General features: G+C 46.1%; 1 protein-coding gene across 3 annotated transcripts in view; it reads left to right on the top strand.

The window, feature by feature from the left end:
* The first annotated feature begins 3976 nt into the window (after positions 1 to 3976).
* Positions 3977 to 26268, top strand: part of MXD4 (MAX dimerization protein 4) — a 41643-nt gene continuing 19351 nt past the window's right edge. The window contains exons 1-3 of one of the 3 annotated variants that reach the window (XM_086611986.1): positions 3977 to 4089; positions 4704 to 4800; positions 14254 to 14283. In XM_086611986.1, the coding sequence (XP_086468112.1) occupies positions 4026 to 4089; positions 4704 to 4800; positions 14254 to 14283 (191 nt within the window). In that variant the 5' untranslated portion in view covers positions 3977 to 4025. Of the gene's footprint in view, positions 4090 to 4631; positions 4801 to 14253; positions 14284 to 26268 lie in introns of all 3 variants that reach the window. The other 2 variants (XM_086611985.1, XM_086611984.1) reach the window with 2 other exon arrangements.

Below are 26268 nucleotides of genomic sequence, written 5' to 3'. Positions count from 1 at the left end.
ATACAGGTTATGACTTCTGAGGCCAAGAGCCACCATGAAGAGAAACCAGCTGGTTTTTGTGACTGCCCTGGTCCCTATTTTGCAGTCACACATAGTCCAGCTGGCTTCAGTGGCCCTTCTCTCCCCACAGCACCCCTTCTGTGCCAGGCAAGGTGGAAGCACAGGGCCCTGGAAAGTGCCAGTATCAATGTGAAGTTGTGCTCGATCACCTTAAAACAATCACCTTCAAAATCCTTCTGTCCACATTTAAAAGCAGAAAGAGCAGTCTCATTGAGTCTGATGGTTTTTACTCCAGGAGGGATCAGAGGTGCTGGGTTTGGGTCCCAGGGAGGGTAAGGGTGGCTGCAGCCCAGCAGTGGGATCGGACTGAGCGCTGAGGAGTGTCTGGCGAAGGCAGTGCTGGCTGAGGTGCGCAGCACGGGATATACACCCTCCCAAAGCACTGCACCTGTGCAGTGCTACGCTTGTTTGGACTCCTGAGTTTCTAGAAGCAAACAGTGTGTGTTAATAGTGTGGTGGGGAGAAACAGCAGAAGCTTCAGGCCTTCACAGCCTCACTCAGTAAAGCCATATCTGACTCCTGGCCTTTCACACAGGCGTATCCCACTTTCACCCACATGCATTTATATACCCAGCATGTTCATCTTCCTTTCTGGACTTAAAACGGATGCCACAGTGCACATACAAAACAGTCTGAGATACATTTAGACACATACACAAAGAATCATAGAATCATAGAATCATAGAATGATTGGAAGGGACCTCAAAGACCATCTAGTTCCAAGCCCTCTGCTATGGGCAGGGAAATCCTCCACTACACCAGGTTGCCCAAAGCCGAAGAAATACAGGTGCTCTGAAAATCTGAGGTACCGATAGATTGCTGTGGCTCCAGTAGAAAACAACGTTGCCTTATCTGTATGTCTTTGCATTTTCTTTAGTACGTGCCCTACACGTGTGGTCAGGCAAAGGGAACTTTCTTTTCTGCGTGGACAACACAGCCCTATGCATATACAGTTTCATGCTATTTCATAACAGAAAGCAATGTCAAACAGTGTCTAAACCTACTTCCAGTTCAGTCAACAGCAAAACTGCCATAGATTTCAATGGGTTTACAGTAAAGCAGTCGTCTCACCCACATGCAGCAGAATTTCAACAGTTCAAGCAGCAAGCAGAAAACATTACAGTAACTTTTTTACCATTCCAATTATGCACCAAATTCTCTTCTGCCTTTTAATTCACAGAGTCAGACTTTTTCCAAGCAGATATAAAATTCTCTTAAATTACAATCACGGTGCTGCTTTCTTCACAGCCTTGTATTTTGTCTTATCCCTGACACCGGGACAAAACGGCAGCAAAATGCGTTCTGTGTTTCGGCGATGTTCAAGAGCCATATTGCACTCGCATATCTGAGGTAACAAGATACAGACTAAATAAATTACCAGGTGTAATGTATATGTAGTTTTACCACAATCCTGTAAAAAGGGTAAAAGATAATCCTTATTTTAATCTGAATTGCTATTATTCTCTTAAAAGGAAACTGTAGCTGACATCTTTTGCCAAGGAATCAACACAGATGACAATATTCTGCAACCCTCCTATATGCTGAATAGCTCTTACTCAAATAGTTCAATTAAAATCAATGGGACCACTTGTGTGTGTAAGTGCTGTTCTGCAGGACTGATTACAGGCTTCAGCACTTTTGGCCTGAAGATGAACCAACGTGTGATCGCAGCACAGTTTAAATGTGCCTCTTTTAAAACTACTTGCTCGTGTTAAAACCAACCAGTTTTAGGCAACAGCTGTGCAGCAGCTTTCTGAGATAAGGATGCAAAGTTAGCAGCGCAAATAGGATGGTGTGGACAGGAAAGGTACTGAGCTCCTTCCTGTTCAGCCTTTATGCCAGGAGCCGGGCTATTCTGGTAGATGGCTTCTGTGTATCCAGATGACGAAAGGCAGCTGAATATGCTGGCAAGAGTTGGAAAGCTGGCAGTAACTGACTGCATTTCTGAGAGCTTTCCACTGCTTCTTTTTTCAGCAGGTTAGACTATAGTGTAGAGTTTATTAATTCTTTTAAATCTCTGTGCATATTTTTGCAGTGCCGCTGTTCTCCTCTCTTGCCTGCATACTCTAAGGGGTCACATATGAACACGCCAGACATCCCATTTCTATCATCTTTTTCATTCCAATTCATTTCTTGCCATACTGTCCACTGTGAGAGCAGGAGGCTTTTCCTGCAATTGTAGTCATATGCCAATCCTCTTCTGAATTACAGCCCGGATGGTAAGGAGAAACAGAATTAAAACGCGGTTGAAACGTCAGCTAGCTTTAGGAAAACCCTCATGTGCTGGTGGTGGTGAAAAATCCCACAGCGGGCGCACCAAGAGCCGCTTTCTTGCTCTAAGATGGACAAGCAGCCAACTCAATAGCCTGGTGATGCTCAGGGGCCGTTTCCTAATGGCTGAGGAGGAGGTTGGGGTTTTGGTGAAGCTTCCCGGGCGCTGTCATGAGGCGGCGTCTGTCTCCTCAGGGCCTGCTGCTCCACTTCCCTCACCTTCCCTGCAAGGGAGTCTGGGGCTACCAGGGACCCCCGGCCCCGCTTCCCCGCCCGCCCCCGTGGCCTGTACTGAGCTGCGCGCTCGTATTTCCAAGGAAAAAATAATGACTTTTCTGTGAAAACAGCCCAACGCTGAGGGGACACCGGTCGCTAAGGCGCAGGCCCAGTGACTCGCAAGCACCAAGGCCCGCTCCATCGCAGCCCTCATCACCGAGAGGCCGGCGCGGCGGCTGCACCAAAAAGCCGCTCAGCGCCAAAGCCCCTTCGCCGCCGCCGGCTTCTTTCCGGTGAGGCGGGTCCGCGCGCCCCCGCCCACCCCGGGCCGGCCCAGCCACCCCCGCGGCCGCGCGCATGCGCAGCCCTCCCGAGAGGCGGAGCTCCGCTTGTCCTCAGCGCCGCTCGCCTGGCGGCGGAGCTTTGCCGGAGGGCCGCCGCGGGGGCGGGCAGCCCCGGGAGGGAGCGGCGGCGAGCGCCCGTGCCCAGCGGGGAGAAGCCGTGGCGGGGAGGGGGGAAGGTCTGACCCGGGCCGGTAACGGGGGTGGCTGCGGCGTCCAGGGGCACGCCAGGCCGGGCAGGGGCCCCACAGAGGCCTGGGCGGGCGCCTGCAGCCATGCCGAGCAGGCGCGGTTACGGCCGCAGCGGGTTTCGTTTACTGAAGGCGGAGCTATGCAGGCCGGGCTCCGGCCCTGCCGCCCGGGGAGTCGGCGTGCGGCAGCGCCCAGGCTCCTCCAGCCCCTGCCTCCCCCTTTTCCCTTTTTTTTTTCCCAGTTTTTCTCCCCTAGCGCAGCACGCCCAGGTTCCTGGCGGTCGGTTTGCCGTTAACGTATTTGCTACGGCACCGACCGACGCGCGTGTGGCGCACGGCGGCGCGTGGGGGGCGGGGGCGGAGTCTCGGCCCGCCCCGCCCCTCCGCCTGCCTCTTCCTCACAGCAACGCCGCGCCTCCGCCCGCCCATTGGCTTCCCCCTTCCTGACTCCGCGCCCCCTGCCGCACGGCACGCAGCTTCTAACCCATTGGCCGCCTCTCCGCCCTCATTTGCATGTCGCCCCACGGACCAATCGGCAGCCGCTACCTGCTTAACATGCAAGAAGCCGACCACTCAGCGAGCGCGGGGGCCGGGCCACCACGTGCTGTTGCTAAGCTTCGGCTTCTAAATTGTTACTATAGTGGCCAGCCAATCGGAGGGGAAGATGGGGATCTGTCAACATTCCCTGCCCCAGCCAGAGGGAAAGAGGGGGGTGCTCTGGCTGCCGGTTGGCCCGGTTGCCGCCCTGCGTCCCGCCCCCGCGCCAAACCGCCGTTTTCTATTGGTGGAGCGGGCTGCCCGTCGCCTGTGTGTCAAATGTAGGTTGAGAAGAGGTGCCTTATAACCGGGGGCTTGGAAGTCCCCCGCGCGTGAACTCGGTGCGGTGTGCGGCGCCGGGCGACGGGGGTCGAGGGGCTCGGCTCGGCTCGGCTCGGCACAGGCAGCCATGGAATTGAACTCTCTGTTAATGCTCCTGGAAGCGGCCGAGTACTTGGAGAGAAGAGACCGAGGTACTGGGCGCAGGCGGGCAGTCAGTCAGTCACCCGCAGGCGCTCCCAGCCGCTCTCGGCCTTTGTTGTGTGGCGGCGGCGGGCGGCCCGGGCCGGGGGACCGACCCCGCGCCCTCACCTGCCAGGGGGCCGCGGGCGAGACCCGGGCTTCGCCAGAGGCACCGCGCTGGGGGAGGAACAGTGCTCTTCTCTTTGCTTTTTTTTTTTCTAAAACGGTTATTTTTTTTGTCAAGCTCTGGATGGGGATGGTGCGTGTGTTGCAGCGCTCAGGATATACCTCACACTTCTCTGTGTGTGGCAAACGTTAATTGTATGGCAGTGCTCCCCCCCCCCCCCCCCCCCCCCCCAGCGCAGCGTGACAAGGGTTTGCATGATCCGCCTCGTTTTTAATGTGCACTCAAATAATCCTCCTAATTTCGGCACTTTTTCGCTTTTTTTTTGTTGATTTACCGAGTTGTTATATTTTTTGTCTCGCTTCTTTAAGAGATGCCAGAATAAAATCCAAACAAATCAACCGGAAAAAATTCTGTTCTTTACCCTAGCGTTCCTGCAAAGGAGGAAAAAAATGCATGGAAAAAATATATTGCCACTAATGCTGACTTTGTCCCTAGAAGCAGAACATGGCTATGCATCAGTGTTACCCTTCGATAGTGACTATTCCAGAAAGAAAACAAAGGCAGGCACCATGGCCAGAAAATCCCAGAATAACAGGTAATAGACGCACCGCTTTTTCAGAATGAATCGGCAGCTTTTCCAATGTGTCTAGCTTATGTGCAGTGCATATGTTTATGAAAAATAATAACTAATCCAGTGTCTTAGTTTTCCCCCATCCCGGTAGTCGCCATTTTTTCCCTGGATGGGCTTGGCTCTGTTTTGATCTCTCATATAAACACTGCCACGCGTACACCATCTCCTTAGTACTCACTGCACTTCTAAACCATCCGCCCTCATTGCTCCTTCTGCTCCGCGCTCACCGACGGCGGCTTTTACTGCAGATCTTAACACCGTAATCGCCACCCAGACTTCTCTTTGCATGGCACTAATTTCCCCCCCGGCATTTATTTATAAACCACAGGCAGCGAACCGGCCGCCTCCCCCATCGCACCCAGAGCAGTTGCAGCCTCCGGTTGCAGCGCGCTGCTGGGCTCTTGGAGAGGGAAGAGCGTGTGGGGCGGTGGGGGGAGACCCACCCGTGCACTTGAACTTCCGTAGGTATTAAGCGAGAAGGTGCTGGAGTGAACTTGACCTCTCTGGGGCTTCTGCTGCACCGCCGGGTCACCAGCCCACCCGCCCGCCGCATGCAGATCCTTCAAAGTGCATGACTCGGTTGTTATTTATCACGATTGTCGTCCGCCTTTTTGTTGTGGTAGTGGTGGTTTTGTTGTTTTCCCCGCAGCCGCTACCTGTGCTGCGATGGCATGAGCGGAGGCTGCTGTGCGCAGGCTCTCCGCAGCTTTGTTTGCTGCTTGGGCAGCGGCTGTGTACGTGCAGGAGGCTGTCTTACAGGGACAGTGCCGGCCCCTGCCTGGGAGTTCCTCCAGTCCTGTGCTGTGCCTGCTCTGCTTTGCTCTTCCAGGGCAGCTCCGGAGAGGACCTAGGACTGTGCCCAGCTGGGCCTGCTTTGCCACGGGGCAGTGATGCTCTACCCAGCGCAGGCTTCGCTCTGCATGATCGTGCTGGATGGTGGCTCCTGTAGAATAGCCTAAAATGAACTCGGCTTGCACGTGACTTGTTTTCCAAAGGAGCAGTGAGTCTCGGCAGGCCCGCTCTGCTGTCGCTTCTCCAGTGGGCATCCTGCACGGCAGCGGGCAGCTGGGTCTGCTGGTGCTGGGGAGGAGCGGGGCAGACGGCCAGCGGCTGCTCGTGGGGCACCGGAGGTGCAAACTGAAATCAAAAGCTGACGAGCTCCCTCCTTGAGAAAAACATGAGCCGGTGAGCGCTCTGCTCATGCCTAAGCAGTGCCTACTGTGGCTAAGCGATGCGTCTTGAAGGTAATGGAGGGGGAGCAAATTGTTCCCCTGTGCCTCAACTCCAAGCAAGGCAACCATTTCAGGGAGTATTAATTGCAGTACTCCTACATTTTTTGATTTTAGTTGAATTCTTTGTCTCGTCCTGGAGCATAGAGAAGACATCAGCTCATTTTGAAAAAGAAAGTCATCAGGAGGGGGAGGCGTGTCTTGTTTTCTGAGACACTTTGCTCCTGAAGATTTTTAATTGTTTTCTTACAAAGTGTGCTTGCTGCCTTTAAAAAGAACTCACAGTCAACCTAATCAAGTCTCATAGGATTTCCAGCTGTAAGCTGCTCATTGATTTGTACGGATTTCTTCTTTTCTGTCTCTTGCATTCAAGAAATCTGTGTTACTTACAGAGCTATTATTCCATCGTTTTGGTTCCTAGGTTTCTTGTCATCCGCTGCAAAATAGTTATTTTTCTGAACTGTAAGCTGCTTTCAGGAGTTTTTAGGAGAGGATTTGTAATCTATCAAATACAGCAGAATTAAAAGATTTCTGGTAACAGATTTGCTAGTGTTATTAAAGCTGAGGCAAACATGTCTGCTTGCAGTTAACCTTCCTGCTTTTCTTCTGCCTGTAGATTTATATATACCTGTTCAGTCTTTTGCTGTGATTCTCACTCTGTAGCAGTGGCAACCTTCAAAAATACCATCCTGCAGTATGCGATGTGTGCATTTACTTACGCTTTCTTTTCTTCTAACTGCAGTGATTAGGTCAGGGATGAGACGTTTGTGTTATGGGACAGGATAATGCTTGTCGAGAAAGAGTTTCAAGGGTGGCCGCCACGAGGATGGTGGTTTGCCCGGTTTAGCATGAGCACTGGGCTTGCTTGCCGGTGTGAGAAGCAGAGGTGCGTTGCTTTAATGCAGCACCCTGCTATTTTGGGGACGGAGGTGCAGCAGCAGGGCCGTGTGGGCACCTCTGCGTTGTACCTTCCGGCTTGGTACCCACGTCTCGCAATTGCTCAGGTCTGCCTGTGAGCTTAGATTCGAAGGGGGAGAAATTATCCTTACATTTGAACATCCAGTTAAAAATGCATGAAGTACACTAGAGACACCCATTTATTTATATTTGGAGCTTATAGGCTATAAGGCCCGAGCCTCAGACTAGAGTCTGAATTTTTGATAATACAGTTAAATCTTCCTAAGCAACTCAAAGATTAACAGAGGGAGACGACTGGCCAAAGTTCAGAGGATCTGGAGTGGTCATGGGTGATGTGAACCACCGGGCAAAGTGTTTGTCCATATCGTTCCACTTGAACCATTTTCCAGATGCGGTGGGTTTGGAGCATCAGATGCAGGCAGGCATGATTGCATACGTGTCTGAAATTTACGCCTTGTTATCGCGTTGTTTTTCTTACATATAAAAATACATACTTAAGGTTGGAGGAGCAGAAAAGGAGCAGATAACTACACATTTCAAAACTGCAGGGGCTTTGTTGTTGTTTTCATTATCTGTTTTTGTATCCTGCTGCTTGCAGCATCTGATCAGATTAAAAAGTGATATATATATATATATGGGTTTTTTTTCTTCATGCTTTATGAGCTATACATGTATAAAAGCATGAAAAACTTCTTCCTCCTCATTCTTGGAAAATAAGAAAAGAAGGGAGGAGGAGAAAAACTGTCCGATGCGAGGAAGCCTGGTGCGCTGTACCCTTCTTCTTTGTTCTGTATTTTCTCCCTTGTGTTGCCTGCCTGTGGTGGGGGGAAGAGTGTACCCCAAATAGTACAGATGTGCTGACCGGCCACTGTGGGCTGAGGGACCAGGCAGGGATGGATTAACAGCTGCCCTGTTGTTCAGCGAGGGTGCTGATGATTGCCTTCGTCCTCTGCTGAGGTGGTGGTGATGTTCATGTAAGAAATCATATCTTGAGATCTCCGTCCTCTCGTCGAAGGCTGGTGAGGCCCAGACCTGCAGGAGAAGAAGGGGGAGAAAGGCTGCCTGCCCTTTGGATGGGATGCTCAGGTCTGGGGTAAAAGCTTTCTGGCCTCTTGATTGCGATTAAGTGAGAAGTAATTTTGACAGGCTGGGATTCATGCAGTGAAAAATACCAGCAGAATTGCATTTAATTAACTGAAATCTATAAGCCTTCTGACCACCGCAGGAGTTTAACATTTTTGCTTTGTCCACTGATAGCTTTGGATCAAAATTAGAAGTGGTCATTAGCAGTTTGTTGCTAAACAATAATCTCAGGGTTATTGGAAGCAACCAGACAAAATTTTTAACCATTTCTTTTTCACTTCCACATTAAAATTACTTGATTTTATGTGTTTTCTTCTCACTCGGTTTCCTATCTATGATGTGCCCTTTCCCATGTCACACAAACCAAACTGCTTTGTTTTCTCTCTCTTTCCAGTTTGCTGTTTGTACCGTGTCCTCAGCTGAGATTCAGGCTTTTTCCCCTCTGGTAGTTTGGACCAAAATCCTCTGGCAAATGAAACTGGATTCTTGTTTTGCAAAGAGGATAGGAGATTGGAGAAAGGCGCAAGATTGTCTTTTGGGGGGAGGTAAACCTAGGTCACATCATCTTGTTACACTAATATTTATCAGGTACTTGACCACAGTATAATAAGTGTCTCCTCTTCACAGAGCAGTGGCTGTAGTTCCTAAAGCAGTGCCATGCAGTCTAATAATTCTATTTAATGTGTAGTTGGAGTTAAAGAAAAGGCATAAAACAAACAGCTGGATTTGGTGCAGTTGTGCCTTAGAAGTGTTAATAACAAATATTCAAAAGTCCCCTCAAGCTTGCCGTTTGATCCAAGGAAACGTATAGGTGACATGTACGATGTGCGGAGGAGGAATGCAACACAAATCTGAAATTTGGTGACGTTTGCTCACGAGGGAGGCACTTTGACAGAAAACCACGCTAGCCTGCAGATAACTGTGCTTTCTTCTCCCCTGGCTTCTTCTGACCCAGCAGGTGTGGGGTGGTTTGAGTTGTGTGTGGGTGAGGAGCATGTCTGCCCGTGCACGGGGCAGCTCGGGCAGCCTCTTTGCCACAAAATGGTCAGAAATAAGGTAAAATGAAAACTAAAATCCTAGTGTTAGATGCCAGTCTAACCGAGGTCACGGTTAAATTTACTTGCAGAGAAAGGAATTGGATGTGGTGGTGCAGTGTGTTTGGCCTGTTAATTTAGGAGCTGTTTTATTGAAGGAGAGGGAGCAAAATAAATGCAGGTTCATAAATATATCTTCTGTATCTATTAATTAATATTTTTGCTCATGTGTTATATAAATAGACTTGTACTTTGTGCTGTGTTCTGGCAAAGGGTTATATCTAGAAAAAGATGAAAGCTGCATTTGGTGTTTCAAATAAAAACAGAGCTTAATGTCCGAATTCCTCTGTTACTGTTGGCTCACAGTGAGGGTCAACCTGTGGCCCGCAGAGCGAGCCCCTTGCTCTCTGCAGATGTTATTCTGTGCCTACACAAAGCAGCTTAGGGATCAGAGCTTGATTTTTATTTTATTTTTCCTTTTTTTTTTTTTTTGTGGGAGGCCAAGAATAAAACACTGCAAAACAAACTGTGCAGACGTGGCTCCTCTGCTTTTTTGCCTGGCTCTCTGAATTTGATAGATCCCTCTGAGTTTGCTTTCCTAAAGCTGATGGCAGAGGGACAGTATTTGATATCACCACGCCTGTTTTCAAAACTGATGCATTTTAGTCCCAATATAATAGACCTCACCACCTGGTCTGTCACCCCTGAGGAACTGCAGTAGGTCTGCGATGCCTGGGAGTTGCAGTGCTTGTGCAATCGAGGAAGACGAATTGCCACCGTATTAGAAGCGTGTTTGGACCTCGCCACCGCAAACATGTGGCAGCACAAACTTGAATGAGGTACCGGAGCCAGAGCTCTGCATCAAGGCTGTGCCAATATGCCTGGTTCCCAGATCCCATCTGAATCTGCAGGGCCAGTTAGATTTTGCTATGAGGAGAATGCAGAAGTAATTTCTAGTGGATTAATTCCATACAGGCTGTAAGCGACGTATCCAGCTTAAAGCAAATAGAAAAAACCCAACAACCTGGGAGCAGTGAATACTGGGCACGACGTGTGCTTGTGCTCAGGTTTGGCATTGCACCACTCCTCATCTCAGGTGATTCGGATGGTGGACTGTAGTATTTTCAGAGGTGTGCCACAGCAGGTTATATATGCAGACAGGGAAATCCCCGGAAGCGAATCGAGATCCAACCAACGAAAAGCTGTGTAGCAGTCGCATGCAGACAAGACTGCGGGTGCATGAGCTGCGTGCTCTTACGCACCGACACGCTTGGGAGTGGGAACTGGATGCAGACACTTAACGTGTAGCACCTTGTAAAACTTCTTGTTCTGTTTGTTCTTACTCTCTCGGCTTGGACAAAAGGTGAAGTGCAGGCAATGTGGTTCGCATATGACCCTCAAAGTGCTGTGCAACTTTAGGTGGAGTTGTGTCCTCTGCACGTGAGTTGTACAACACCCTGCCAGCCTTGTGTGCATCAGAAAGCCCTGGCACAGGCAAGGTGCTTGCCCCTGTTTTATGCACTTTGTTAACTAGCCTGCTTTGCTCTCTATAGTGCTTTAAAATGCATTGGCAACTGGTAACGTATTGGTGACTCATGGTCTAGACTTGGCTTCCATTAGCATTGGGAAGAAGTTTCAGCAGCGTTGCAGATACGTCCCCACTTTTGTCAGGAGCTGTGCTGGTTTCCTGCTGACAGGATGCACCGTCTGGTGGGGCAAATGGATGGAGGAGTAGGGGAAGGTGTCTTAACAATGAAGCAGGCAGCACACCATGCGTACAGTGAAATCTCAACCCAGTATGCATGTGGGCAGTGCCTACTGGCTTACCCGTAAACTGGTAGAAAGTGGATTTTGAGGGGGTACTTGCCTTTTCTGCATTAGTCTTAGCATCTCAGTTAGCATCTGTCTTAATTGCTTAGGTGTGTCTGCTGGGTGTTGCATCAACCCCATGCTCAAATCCGATACTTAGAATTCTTGTTTAGGGGAGGGAGGGTGGTAGAAGGGGACAGCTCTGGGAACATGCTGTTGGAAGTGGCACAGCATCTTGCAAACCAACATCTGCGTTTACTTGGCTGCTCTTCCTTCTTTCAAAACTTCTTTTGACAATTTATTCACAAAGAAAATTTAACTTTTACTTCGTAGCTGGTGAGTTGCTCATTTTGCATTTGCTGAAGGGATATTAGAGCTGTCTCAGGTCAACAATATAGTCTAAGCAGCAGCATTTCTGATCTCCTCCTTCTGAATCTATGATTTTGCTGATGCTTTTTTTATTGTTGACTTTTTCCCTTTATTTTTATCTGAACCTTTTTGTTGATGCCTTTTTTTCATCACTGCTACCCCTAGCTCCCACAGGTTTTGCCTGGAGAGGCAGAACCCAATATAGTGAACTTAAGCTGAACACCAGAAGTCTGCCTTCTTTTGCAGCCACTTTTGAAGGGCTCTGCAGACCATTTGTCTGAAAATCACAGTTGTAGATCTGTCTGGTTTATATACATACATATATATCTCCATATATCTTCTTAGTCTTGGCCTACATCTCATCTTTTACTGAAGTAATAAAAGACTCCATTTTGAAACAGAGGTAGTGCTTGGGGTACTGATAGGTGTGCAGACCAGTTCTTAATGGTTTATTTTCCTCACTTCAGGTTCCATGTGTGTGGTAGACAGCGAAGGATAGAATAAACAACATTTAGAGGGAGATCCACCTCTTCTGAAAACAAACCCAACAAAAAAAACCCCGTCGTCCTTGTGATAGGGTATTTAACTTGCTCTGTAGATGGAGCAACTGTCAGGTAAATGTCAGAACTCTCGGTTTTGGTTCCTGGATAGGGTCTGATAGTTGAGGCATTAGCCAGACTCCCTGCATCTCCTGAAATGTGTGGCTGGTGCCCATGTTTGCACACTGCAGGTGTCGATTAGGCTTTTGTGTCCCAAAGAGCTCTGCAAAGAGGCACACGTTCGCTGCCACTCCGTTTGGTAGCTGTCATAACCAGGGTGGGAAGCTGTGCCCCTCCAGGGTTGGTCTGGCAGGCCATCTCCCAGTGAAACACCAGGATCATCCTTCATGAACCAGACCCTGTAGGTGTGCTGCACATCCAAGGACTTCCAGCTACTCATTGCATCCTCTCTTACCCCAGCAAAATACTCTGTGCAGGCTGAATTTCTTGGCCAGTGGCTCTCCTGCTGGCGCAGCAGTCACCACGCCTGCTCACTGGAGCTGGGTGTGAGCTCCACTACAGCAGGCAGGTAGGAATTGGCTCATTACAGTGATTGTGTACATCTTGTGTATAATTGCCAAAAACGTCGGGGAGGTCATGCCATAAGGCTTAATCTAGGGCAGCCTGTATTTCCTCTCTCCCAGAGGTCCCCATGAACAGTGTCTTTGTGCCTTTGACAGACCTGTTGGGGATGTTTGAGGAGAATGGTTCCTTCTGAACTTGTATTTTCTGTGTGTTTTCGTAAACGTTGGTGGATTTGGCATAGTGTTTGTCACTTTTCGTGGAGAAAAGATTTGAGCTATCTGTGTATGTAGGAGTAGAAAATAAAAACCGTATTCCCTTATTATGGTCAAATGGCAAAGGCAGTAAGTCACAGCAAACCCAGCCCATCTTGACCAATTATTAATGTAGCGCAGAATATGTGCAAAACACTTTCAGTGTTGCTGCATCCGTCAGGAGCAGTTACATAGCACAGTAGGAGCACATATATTACCTGATTGTGGCTCACTTCATGCAACAAGTTGAAAAAAATTAAATTTATAGGCTTTTCAGAAACAGATACCAGGTAGTGGCTAATACAGCTGGTGTCTTGGTAACAATATGGGGATGCTTTCCAGTGAAAAAGGATTAACATCAGTGCTGAGCCTTGTATTCCTTTGAGTTTTCTTCTACCTGCAGAGGGGCAGTTTGCTTAATTCCTTGCAGGATCGAGAGCTGCGCTGGGCTGAAATAATTTGCTTGTGGGTTTGTTCATCGGTTGTTTCTTTGCATGAGCTTTGCTTTCTTTTTTCCCCTCTCTGTGGCCGGAGAGATGCTTTCGTCATCAGTAACACCTGGGTATGCCGCAGCATCCAGCTGCATGCGCGCGTGCGGGGAGAGGCAGGACTGCTTGCCACTGGGCAGGTCGTGCATTTGTGCAGGAAGAATTTCTCCCCCTGGGATGTCTCTGCTCACTACATCGACTGTGCACTTACATCTCCCCAAAGCCATCTCTGTCAGCATGTCATGCCCAGGTGCAGGCAGGGATCACAGCATGTTGTAGGAGAACTGCTTCCACGTAACCTGCCAGTCATAAAAGCTGCCACCGCCTTTTCTGTCTTTTGATCCTTAAGTACTGGAAATGTTTTCAGTTGGACAAAACTAAAGGTCTGGGAAGTTACTTGTTTTTAAGTGGCGACAATAATTTTATTTTCCGAGTGTTTTTATTTGAGCAGTATAAATAAATAAAGTTAATATTTCCAACTGAATCAGTTAAAAAAAAAAAGTCCTCCAAGAAGTTACGGCTGCTTTTTAATGGCAAAAAACCTGAGGCATCATTTGGGGAGAAAAAAAAAAATAAATCTTGAGTCCTAGTAAATTGGAAGAGAATAGCACACTGATATGGTCAGTTCAGGGACTGTGAGTTGGTTTTTTTTTTTCCCGTTTTTAGACTCAGAAGTCCTCTTTTTTCCCATTAAGATGTCAACAGGAACAGCAGTGGTTAGCTGCTGATTTTTCTTTCTGCTTCTCTGTGGGCTTGAAAGCTGGCTTTTTGGCTGCTTTTTACTCTTACCTGTTATCATGTAGATCTTCTAACACTTTCTGCCCCCTCATAATTTTTTTTTGTAGATAAAATTCTTGTGGGCTGTTTTTATTACTAACCTGCTCAGTTTTTTATGTCCAATTCTATCTTTGAATCTATTGAACACTAATAAATGCAAATTTATTATAATTCCCCCCTAAACCCATGGTTTACTCATGGAAATTAAGTTGATACCTTGAAGTATCTAAGAGATGTAAAAGTGAACCAATTTAACAGCGAAGCTGTTTCATCATCTGTATAAATACATGTTTTAGAGAGCTCTTTTGCAACTTATGCAGGTGTTGGCTTTTAAATATTCTAAATCTTGGTTGGTATTTATCCTTTTCTCTAATTTTTTTTTCTCTTTTTAATAGGTCGTCACACAACGAACTAGAAAAACATAGGTAAGTCTTGAGAAAAAAGCAAATTAAAAGATGTATGGCTGACATTAGAATTACCATGCTTATTGAAGAATATTTTATTGAAATTGTTTGGATTCTGCACTGAACAGTTTATTAAGTTGGGGTTTTTTTATCAACTAAAATCTAATAAGTATAATATTATTTGGCTTTTTTTCTGTTGTTTGGTAAGCTATTTTTGAAACATCCCTGAAAATAAGCTTTGGACTCATTAATGCTGTAACCAGTTAAACGTGCTGTTACTAATAAAGAATACGATTGCAGCAACTGTTTGTTAGAGGTGTTAAATGCTATAAGCACAATCAAAGTATTTTGTGATTAAGGTGGATGATTTTTGGGGAACAATATGTCACACAGGGTTATTCTATGTTTTTTTTAAAGTATGCCTAAAGTGCAGTTAATTTTCATCTTGCATGTAAGTACCTACAGATAAGTTTTTTCCCCTCCGTCTGCTTCCTTGCTGGTACGTGTCCTTTCCAAAGAGCTGTGTGTGGGCTAGAAATCAGCAACTCTGAGCTGTGGCCCTGGTTCTGTGTATCCAGCGCTGTGAAAAGCTGTACTTACCTACCAAGGACATTCATTAGACCCTGAAGACCCGATTTTTAAAGAACTCGTGTTTGCACAGTTTTGGAGGCAGTGTTTGCCATCTATTGTATCTTGTCAGAGTTTGTTTGCAGATGGGCTTTTTGGCTGTAGGAAGTCTCCTGGGGTACGCTGCTGTGAAGGTGCACAGAGAAAGCTGCCAAGTGAAAAAGGTGCCCGTCTTCGCACTGGCTTTCGGTTCCCTGGCTGAGCAGCGCCGTGGCACCCTCACTGCAGGATTGCTGCCTTTCACTTACCATTCAGGCAGCAGGACAAACTCTCTTTCGGGTAGTTTTTTGTTCTTTTTCATGTAGCTTGTGGTCTTTCAGGTTTCATGCATCCAAAGCAAGCAAGGGTGTATGTGTGAATATGTCTTAAACCTATTTGCATGCTTCTAAATACGTGAAACATGGTTGATGACACAACAAGACTGAACTCACAGGAGGAGTTTTTGTGTGTTGTTCTGTGGCTGCAGTTGTGTAGCAGCTAGACCATCACTTCCCTTGCATGCCTACATGCTTTCCTGTAGTTTAATTGTAATATGAGTAAATGATAGCCCTGCCTAATAGCCACGTGGTCATCCCAGAGATGAGAGGAACTGGGGAAGGCGCAAGCTCACAAACACAGGCCTGGGCTGCAGAATGCAGTGCATTGGCTAAGGCACTGAAATCAGCTGGCAGAAGTTCTGCTGACAAGAGTCTTCCGGAAAATAACTTCATGCAAAATTGTGTCCTTTGGTCACACTTCTTTAAAAAAAAAAAAGAAAAATAAATCTTTGGCCCCCACTGTGCTTCTTTCTCTCTCATATTTTTCCATCCTCTTTTAAGATACTCCGTTCCATTTGTTCCTTTTTCCCTGCTCCACCGTTACTGACTTGTCATAATCTAAACTACATATTCCTTTTTTTTCCTTCCAGTCATTGTTATAACCTGAGCGTGGAGTTGCCCCTTCTTCTCCCTGCTCTGCTTTAACATGTTTAAGCAGCGCAGTAACTGAGGCACAGCAGCACTTGCAGCAGATGCAGGGGCAGAAGAAGGATCTATTAATTGTTCAGCCACTGTTCTCACTTTCAGTTCTGTGTTGTATCTTTGTAGTAGCTCGGCCATACAGCATTTGCCTTGCTAGCTTTTCTTTCTTTGCCATCTCAAGGTCAAAATAGGTAAACTGCAAGGTATGTCATGTGATTATACAACTAATTTTTGTAACCGCTGCTGCTTGCGGTACCTGCTATGGTTACACTATACTTGAAGCCAGATTTTATTATTCCTGGTGAAAACCTGTAAATTAGTGCAAGATCCTTGTGTGTGCAAACAGGTATTCACAAAAGCAGATCAGATGTGCACAATTGTAGTTACCTAATATATCGTGTGAAGGACTCTTGTAATTTTAATTTTTTTTAACAATCTTCTCCTCCAGCACTGTGGGTGTGAGCTGATAATACCGATCGTACTGTTTTTCAGTCTGTTTTACTAAAATCAAAATCCATCAAGCATCTTGTAAAGTTTAATGGAAGATTCACAGCCATAGAGAGTCCCTGTAGCACTTGGTCCTTGCCGCAGAGCCTGTCCTCTTCCCCCGTCACAGCCTTGCCCTGCTGATCTTGAAGCACTGGATGTTGATTTTGGAGGTGTACCCTCTCGAGGACCAGCGCCTTTGACTCACCGCTGCCATGATGCTTCTGGCTGAGACGCACTCAGTTATCTCACAGGAGCCTGTCAAGGAGGAAGAGAGGAGATGGCTGCTCATATCCTCGTCTGTGCCCAGGCCCTCACGTGGTGTCTGTGGGCTGGACTGAGCACTGGAGGGCAGGGAAATGGCTTCCTCATTTACAGGGCCTTTATATCCTGGATAAGAATGGCCAGAGCTGCCACTAACCAGAAAGCCACAGTAGCTATGTACTGCTGGTGCACGGTGCTGTTCACGTTCTGCATTGGTGTTGCACATCAGAGGTTTTATCTCTGGTTTTGACGTCAGTGGGAACGGCAGTGGCTGATCTCTCTGTGCGTGCGGACTCGGCCGTTTGGCACCACTACTTTAATTGTCATTTTCTACTGCCAGCTCTCTTTTCTGTATGCTCTGGAGGGGATGCTCAGAGGAAGACAAATGGAAGCAGAGACAGAATTCCAATGAAAACTCTCGTTACATGATAGAATTCAGACTACAATTATAGTAAAGTGTTTGTCAGCAATTCATACATAAAATTCCTTTTTCTCTGCTTCATGTCTCCCTAGAGAGCATGTGTACATTATAGTTAAACTCTGTAAGGACTCATCCCTCTAATGGCTGTCCTGTTTTGGTCCTGCGTGATTAAAGTTTGCATCTCAGAGCCATGAAACAGGAAACCCCCTAAATAAAAAGTAGGAAGGCAGGAAATCTTCTATCCTAAGGACAGATGAGGTTCTAGAAGATATTGTAATGATTACAATAATTACAGGATGTACTAGTTCCTAATGACAAATATATACATGTATATTCCTGTGTATATTTTTTGTTATTGTTTCCAGCCAGAGTATTCTATTAGGAGGCTTTCACAGAGCAAAGTGATTAGCAAATACATTGGTAATCATGACTTTTTGCAAGGCAGTTTTTAAATCCACCTAACCTGACAGCTGAATTCAACTTTAATAGTGTAAAAACTCCAAGAATACATGGGAGGCTCAAGCTTCTTAAAAAGATACAGCATAATCTCATTTATTGCATCAATTTATACTAGTTCTCCATTACAATCTAAAAGCCAAGGTATATACCCCTGAAGATTGTCCCGAGATCTCGACACCGCTCTGGGAAGGCAGTGAATCATCTGCCCTCTGCTATTCAAGCGTGGACTTGTCCCCCCGGCTTGTGCAGACTGTGGGAGGATGCGACACCTCCCTGCCATGGTCCATCCTTTCTTGTCGGAAGCAGATGGAGTCCTGACAAGGGATTCTGGGACCAACCTGTCAGTGCTCTTTTGGTGAGAAAGTCATTTCACTCCTGCCTGGCCGTGAGGAGCTCTGCTGCAGGAGTTGAAGATCTTGTCCTTTCTATGGCAAGTCTTAGAAAATAGCTTGTGAAATTGAATGACTTTAAAGACAGCTTTTAAGAATTAGAGAAAAATGTGCCTTGAAATTGACCAGCCGCATCTTGCTGTCCCCAGACTGACACCATGTGAGCTGAACAAGTGCCTTGGCTGGGTGACCATGGCGCGGCTTGATCTAGATGGTCAGTTATCTCCTGCCTCTGTCAAACTGCTTGTGTTATTCTCTGTGGGATTTTTTTTTTTTTTTTAACAAAGAAGGGGGAAGGGGCGGATCAGCAGCAGTAAAAGTTGTCCTGCCTACATTCCATGGAATAGTAAACTCCTGGCAAGCCGTGGGAGTATAATTAGAAGAGGGAGCTGATTAATGTCTCTGGGCAGGATGGAATGGCAATCTTGAGCATGGCAGTGCTCAGCATTGCAGCATCTGACTTGAAAGTGTTCTGCTTGGAGGAATTGAGAGATCCCGTCCCAGGTCCCCAGGTGTAGGTTTGACAGACGCTGGCGAGCTGAGCTGGGTGGAGGCAAAAAACAGGCATTGCTGTTGGGATAGATGTGCTCTAGGGGTATTGCCCTGCTTTCCTGTGGAAGTTGCTCCAAGGAGAAGGCTACAAGTGTTTAGCTCAATCACTGGGTATTGGGATAGGGAGCAGTTCTCTCTTGTTCAGGGCTCACTAGTTTGTATTGCAGCGAGCTAAGACTGCCAAGGAGATGGCCTGGATCAGTTGAGCGGAATGGCTCTGAATTTTTAGAAGTGAAAGACCAGGACGGAGAATACATGAGACATAGTGACTTGCAAAACCTTTTAGTAGAAGAAAATAAACCTTTCCTTCTTCCCAAATGAGCCTTACATATGCATTGTTTACAGTGCTGATCGGCAGGAAACTGAAAGTGTGCCTGTGTGCGCAGAAGGTAATGCTGTCCTGACATTTGGGTAGTGCTTTGTTTAGTCCTTAAACCTAAAATCTTGCCGGAAAAAGGTGGTTATATTGCATTTTACAAGGGCATGTAGTGATAAGACAAGGGCAATGGCTTTACACTGAAAGAGGGTAGATTTATATTAGATATAAGGAAGAAATTTTCACTCTGAGGGTGGTGAGGCACTGGAAGAGATTACTCAGAGAAGTTGTGGCTGCCCCGTCCCTGGAAGTGTTCAAGGCCAGGTTGCATGAGGTTTTGAGCAACCTGATCTAGGGGAAGGTGTCCCTGCCCATGGCAGGGGGCTTGGAACTATGATATTTTAAGGTCCTTTCCAACCCAAACCATTCTATGATTCTATGATCATCATGTGTATGAAGTAGATACCTGTACATAATGTAGATTGTGATGAATAATAAATATTTTGATTGGAACATTATGACATACAACATTAGCTGATAAAGTAGATAGAGTTAGTGCCTCTGAAGTTAAGTTGTAACCCATAGTCAGCTTTCTCATGAAAAAAGTACAGATGCCAGAAGCACAGTTACATTCATTGGTACGTTAATTTCAGCCACCAGAGTTACTCAAGTTTATATAAGTTGAGAGAGTGAATTGTCTGAAATTCTCTCTGTGGTTCTTTGTGTTACTAAATTGCAGGGTTAATGAAAAGCATGTAGTTGCCAGTTGCTGATAAACTTGGAAGTTTTGAAACAGACCTGAAAGGTCATTGAAATAATAGCATACCAAAACAATGCTTAATGTTTATTTTTGTTATGGGCTGCCTTTTCAAAATGGCAAATTACCATTGCAATTAGTACTGTTATGCAGCATAAAGATGTAACTGCATTGATCCATCCCGTTGAATGGCTACAGTGCAGCCACTAGCTGAGGAGATCCCTAACTGGCTGCTGGAGGTAGAGGACTTCCAGGGAAGGATCACCTGGTATGAGTCTCCTGCTGTGCTTCCATCACGAGCTTAGCCCAGCCCAGTTGCGCACTGCTGCGTCCTGCTTCCTGCCGGCACAGGAGAGAGGGGAGAAGCTCGCTTCTTCAGCCAATTCATTGTCCTGACCCAGCTCACTGTCACAGGCACACTTTAATGCCAGCACGGGGAGAGGATGGAATCACTTCTTTGAGTAGCAGTATTAATTTACAGTGCAAAGCAGTACAGTTCACTTCTTTGTCGCTTTAATATTTCACCTAAGCATCCGGTTTTGGCCGCTGTTGCCTGAAGAGTGCTGTGCTGGATGGGTCTTTCTGACCTGGTACAGGTGTCGTTGTTACAATACGTCTATAAAAACTGCTGCTGTTTCTAGAATGTGTCCAGATTATACATAAACCATCCAGATAATATGGCTGCTCCATTAGCGGTGAGAACCACCTCATCCTACTAGCAGAACTTAACCTCTATATTGTATCTGTTTCTTCTGCTTTTCTTATCGAGTGAAGAACTTTTTACACCATCTGGTTGGTGTGAAGTGTTTTTTTGCGATTCAAGTGAATTAAAATAAACACACCTTTGCACTGCTTAAGCAAGGTAGCGTCTTAAGAGTCTGACTTGCCTTTATGAGAAGACAGCTGCTGTGGTTTAGGCATCAGCTCCGTCCCCCCACCTATGACTGCCTCTCTGAGGATGCCAGCTGTAGTGGTCAAGTGCATGGGGTTGCTTCAGCCAGTGCAAGGCTGAGTCTCAGCTCAACCCCCCTTTGACCTCTCATTTAACCTCAGGTTTTCAACAGAGGGGCAAAGTATATGGTGGCATTTGTGTCTTAAATTGCTGTAATAAGTTTTTTGTGGAGCTTGTTTAGCAAAGTCTATAAAGAACTGGGCCCACAGAACTGAAAATTTAATTCTATGCTTCTGTTGAAGTGTCTCATGTTTCTGAGCCTGATGAATCCATGGAATTAAAGAAATTAGAAGGTTTGAAGCTTTGTGCTGAAATGCTATCCTCTCGTCACCTTTTTGCCACCTCTAGGCAGTCAGCAAGTGTCCGGACCTGTGGCTTGTCCTGTGCTACACGCTGCAATAGCTACTATAAATGCCCCTGCACTGAACTGCTGTATTTTCAGTGTACGCAGCAGCTCACCTGATTATGCACTCCCAACAAAACTATCTTCCCGCCTAGACTGCTGGTTTGGAAATTAGGGGTATATTAAGCAGACGAAGCTTGGAAGTTAATCTGCTCAGGAAGTTATATTCCAGGTGTCGAAGATGTACACATCCTCGTGCTTTGGACAGAGCTTTTATTCGGCAATGAAAAATGGACTAAAATACAGTCTTGACTAAATTACGATGTCCTTTTTCCTGCTGAAGTCGGCTTTGAACTGCAGGGCCTAAGTACAGTCTTGGGTCTGTGCTCCAGAAAGCCGTGTGCTTCCTGGCCAGCCACGCAGCCAGCAGAAAGCAGATGGGTGAGAAACAAAACGCATGCATTTTTTCCACTTGAATTTGTTCATCCCTCTCTTCAAACATAAGTCCATTGTGTGTTGGCCTCTAATGGACTATGTGAAAGGTGGTTTATGTTCTCAGCATCTGCTAATTGACCTGACCAGTGCTTATCTTCCATGGTAGAAAGAGCAGGCAAGTCTTGTATAGGATGGAGATAGTTGGGCCAGACTTCCAGGTACTTTCAGATACTTTCAGGACTGTACAGACAACAGCGAGGCGCTGATTCCCTGCAAATAGGAGAATAGATGCCTGGTGGTGTCTGCTTTCTTGATTGGAGGATTTTTTCCTTTTAAGCTTGCTTAGCTACATCTGGGCAAGTGAGCTGGAGCTTGATTTTTTTTTTTTCTTTTTAAAGGTATTTAGCCAGCAAATGGGCTTTAAGAAGCTGGCCTCTGAAATGAGTCTTATGTAATGCGATGGGAATCCTTGCTGAATCCCAGCCAGTCGTTTCTGTGGAAGCCTACAGACAGAAACTGGGTATACAGAAGTGGTACCTACCATGGTTTGAAGAGGCGGCAAATGCACCTGAAAGCCAGCAGTGTGGCTCCAGCGGTTTAAAGCAAGGTTGGTTCTGCACTCAGGATTCATAGCGAATCTACAGGAGGCAGGATTGTTTTCTCCCAAGTATGTAATGAGCACAAAACTTCAATGACCCACTGTCCCTGCTTGGAGTAGACACTAAGGGATCAACCTAGGGTGCAGGAGGTGGCTATATTCTGTGGGTTGCTTGTCCTATCCCCTCCTGTCTCTACCTCCATGCTGTGTTGGCATCTCTAGCTCTTTTCAGTGCTCCTCTCCGTGAGCTTCTTACCCCGTTGGAGTATTGGATATACCGTAGCCTGGTCCCAAACTGAAAATGTCTCTTTCTGGATGGGACAGTGTGTACTTTCCTGTTACAGCTCATGCTGCCTTCTCCTCGTGGTCTCTATCAGTGAACACTTGTGCTGAGATTTACTACACAGAATTCCTTAGCAGGTCAATTAATTTTTAATCTTTTTTTCCTCCCTCGATACACATGGTGGTTTAGCATGTGGCAGGCTGTGGGCCCGATCCTGTTCCCCACTCAGGGGATTTCAGTAGGAGCTGTGCGTGTTTGCAAGCTGAACTCCGCATCACATCCAAGCAGCTACAGGGGATGCAGTTAAGGTTCCAGAATCTGTACTGAGCATGAACATTTAGCCAGCAGATCGTAAGTGTGAAAAAGCATAATGCTGTTCCTTCACAGCAGTTTAATTTGGGCCTTTTTAGAAAAAAACAAAGAAAACCCCCATGCATGTGATCCAGTTAAAACTGACTTTTCTTGCCCTAAAGAACCATGCAATTTACCAGAATGGATAAGATGCACCTTTCTTGCCTACACCACCACCCCCCACCACCTCCCCTTATTTTTGGAAGCAGAAGGTTGTTTTGCAACTTTCAGAGTCCTGTGTTTTGAGTTGGAAACTGAAACATGTATACTGAGCTATGTCCTCATCCTGCTAGAAGAGAGCAGAGGGACAGGACTTGTCAAAGGATATCAAGTGGCTAATATTATTGTTTAATTCTGGTTTATGTTATGCAATTTTTTTCTATACGAATTAGCGTAACTAATTGTGTAGCGCATCGAGATTGATGTAGCTGATATAGAAGAGGCGTGGGCTTGGATGTATGTACATGAAGTCATCTGTTGCAATGCTTCTAACTAGAAAACTAATAAGTGTAGTTACAGGCTACATGCCCTACATTAAGAAAGCCTATATTAGGTTCTACCTCACAGCAAGAAAGCAGAAGATTCGGGGAACAGTCAAAGACTACATCTGAATGTGGTAAAAGGTCTCTAAAAGGATGGAGAACTACTTGCGAGTGCTCTTCCTCCTAACTGCCACCTTGGGATTAATGCCTAACAAATTTATCTGCTTTTCTTTCAATTGATGTTTCAATTTAGGTAACTAAATGAAGATACAAGGTGCTAAATAAGGGGCCTGCCTGGCATGTAATTGCTGCCAGAACTCAGCAGCTCCTATTGAAGTTGGGAGTACCGTCACTGTTTGCAAATCCCAGCTACATGGACGCTGTGTGTCTTACATACCACATTAGTTGGTATTTACAAAACATAAAGGTAGCAAACCCTGTAATTCCCCCAAGAAAGCTGACTTAATCCCGATTGGTAAGTGCTGTTGTGTTGACTGCTGAAATGAACAGCATGGGTGGAGCAAATAATTTCTGGTAGGGAAATTTGGGAGCTTGTTGTGTGTGTTTGGCTAGAAGCAGTTATTGGGTTTAGGTGCCAACAGGTATTTGAAATAGACTGTCAGATGTCTTGGTTCCCACTGCCTGACTTTGCATACTCACATGGCAAGTGGGTCCAAACTTCTGGCTCTTCCTTCCATTGCCAGATAACTTCAGGTTACTGCACTTAATAAATCTGGGCTGAGCTTTGCAGGGAAGAAAGAAGAAGAAGGAGGAAAGGGTGGAGAGTTTTGAAAAGCTATTCCATACCGCATCGTCCCAAAATGGATCATTTTCAGATTCTGCTCAACTGCTCCCTGTCTGGCGCAGAGACAACCAGCTTTGTACTGTTCAATGGAAAGGGAAATAGGATGGAAATTAAATTATAAACAAGGCACTATCTGTGCTGTGGCAAGCTAAATCTAAACTTTGAGGTGGGACTGCCAGATATCTGCAACTCTCCACAGTCCCATGATGCCAGATTTTGTCACTGTTTCGGTTGGAAATACTACCTAAGTGTTGCTCAGCTTTTAATTCATGTGAAAGTAAGAGTACCTATTGTAGCCTTGGAAGAGACCATCTTTAATTACAGTCATAGCATTTAATCCTTCCCCTAAATTTGTTTATATATACACCTCACTCTTTTCTATCCACCTCTAATTACAAGGTTTCGATGACGGAGTTGGAGATGTACAGCAAGACATTTGGGAACGTGTATTCTTAATTACTTCAGAGTGATTTCTTTTCTTGTTTTCCTTTGGTGTTCTCACTTGGGGTCTGAACCAGCCTTTTGTTGGCTGGAACAGGCACCTTGCTGTCATCCCAGGTCACCCCAACAGTCTTGTTAGAGGACATCTCAAATATCTACAGCAGTAAAAGACAGCAACACCCACCACCTCCTTTCCCCTGAAAGCCAATTAACTTTTCTCGTGCGTGCTCAAGCTGCCACCATTAGCTACTCCCTCTAAGATGGCCACGAAGCTTTGGTAGGTACAGGTGCTGAGGAAGTATTAGCGAAAGCAAGAACGGAAGTAAGACTGAACATCCCTTTCTGATATGTTATTTCCCAGTCAGAGCTTAAAACTTCCTACCTCTGAGAATGAGAAAATGGTTGTTTAGGTGCTAAACTGGAGGTATAGTTGCCTTAACTCTGATTAGGTTTTAAAACTGCGGTATGAATTGCTGTTGTTTCTTTTGGTGCCTCGTGCACGTGGGAATGTGGAGTCACTGCAGCATTTGTCAGGCCAGTTAAGTTGGACGCTTGGTACTTACTTGGCATTTGGATATAGAGGTACAATAGACAATAAAACCACAGTCACAGGTACCCAGTGTTGCAGATACTAGTGCCTCACACTCTTCATTTAACTTGATGCAGGAAAAGGCTGCTTAATTCCGGCTGTCTGCCATCCCAAGGCCTCGCGCTCAGTGTGTGATGGCAATGCATGTTTTCAATTTAGCTAAAATAATTCAGCTTGACTTGCCTTGCCTCTTCTTTAATTTGGCATCATACAGTGGTGTCAAAAAAATACAATCTTGAATGCATTTCTCCCCTCATTTGACATAAGTATAAAATAACTAGGTCTATAGGGAGGTTTAAAATTAGGCAGAAAAAGCTCACTAGGCTTCGTACCGGGCTCTCTTCACTTAGTGCTGTGCTACAGCTCAACTTCTCTAGGCTCCTCTAAGCATTGTAGTCACCCCCATCCCCCCCCCCTTTTTTTTTTTTTCAAGATCCTTCCTGTTGGCAACTGTCCTGAGACACGATGTTCTTGCTTAGCATTTTGATGTGGGGAAACAGTCTGATAATTAAAGCCGGTTTCAAGCCATGAGCTGATTTGTAGGCAGTGACTTGCTCTGGGGTGTTGTCAGTCGACAAACGTGTAGCTTGTGTGTGCAGAGCCACGCTGCACCTTGTGCCTTAAGCACCACGTGAGAGGGGCATATATGGTCCCTGGAGACACCTGTAGGGTAGACTGACTGCATCCTCTTCAGCCACCTTTTGGTGAATGGTTAATTTGTGGAAAATTATACTTATCATCCAGTTCCCCTCTGCATGTAAGCACAGTGCAAACCTGTTGGGGTTACACAGCTTTTCCTTGTTTAAATAAATGCAGTAGTTGTCAACCTGTGCTCAGCAGTCCTCAGGAAATTACTTACAAGAGTACCGTGAAAGGTGGCAACTGAAAACACGCCTATTGCAGAACTGCAGACTGATGTGCGTTTGGATTTGCTATGCAAATTTGCTTTGTGGTGTTCCCCTGCTGGTGAGGACCAAAGCGTTACCACACTTGTGTAAATGGTGGTGAGTCCTAATCCACTCTTGAGGTTTCATTGGGAAGCGTGTGTAAGTACACGTGTACCTCTGTGTAACTTCAAGTGGGAATTAAAACTGCTTGACACCAGAATGGCATGATCTTGCAACGGCACTTTCCTTATCTAATTGGGTCTGTCACTATTCTGAGGTAACAGACAAACTTAAAATCTTAAGTCTCCCTGCAGTGTGATCTAAGAAACTTGAGTGCCAGTAAGACAGATGGGTTTGAGAGGTCTAATTTAGGAGGACTACTAAGTTGCAATGTGTGCATTTTAATGTGTGAAACAAATGGGTGGAAGGCTGGATGAATGAAGTATTAAATTAGTTTATTAAAAGCACGGCTGATTATTTTTTCATTGGACTCTGTTTTCAACTGTGTACAGAGGTATTTCCATCACTGGTGTATTTCCGCACAAGGCACTGTTGTTCATCTGCCTGTATTAGGTAGCTACTGTGTGATTCTGAGCTCATGGTACTAGAT

Source organism: Tauraco erythrolophus, chromosome 5 (genome assembly GCF_009769465.1).
Source record: "Tauraco erythrolophus isolate bTauEry1 chromosome 5, bTauEry1.pri, whole genome shotgun sequence".
In the NCBI taxonomy this organism is placed as follows: Eukaryota; Metazoa; Chordata; class Aves; order Musophagiformes; family Musophagidae; genus Tauraco; species Tauraco erythrolophus.
This window is presented reverse-complemented; position numbering and strand designations above follow the sequence as displayed.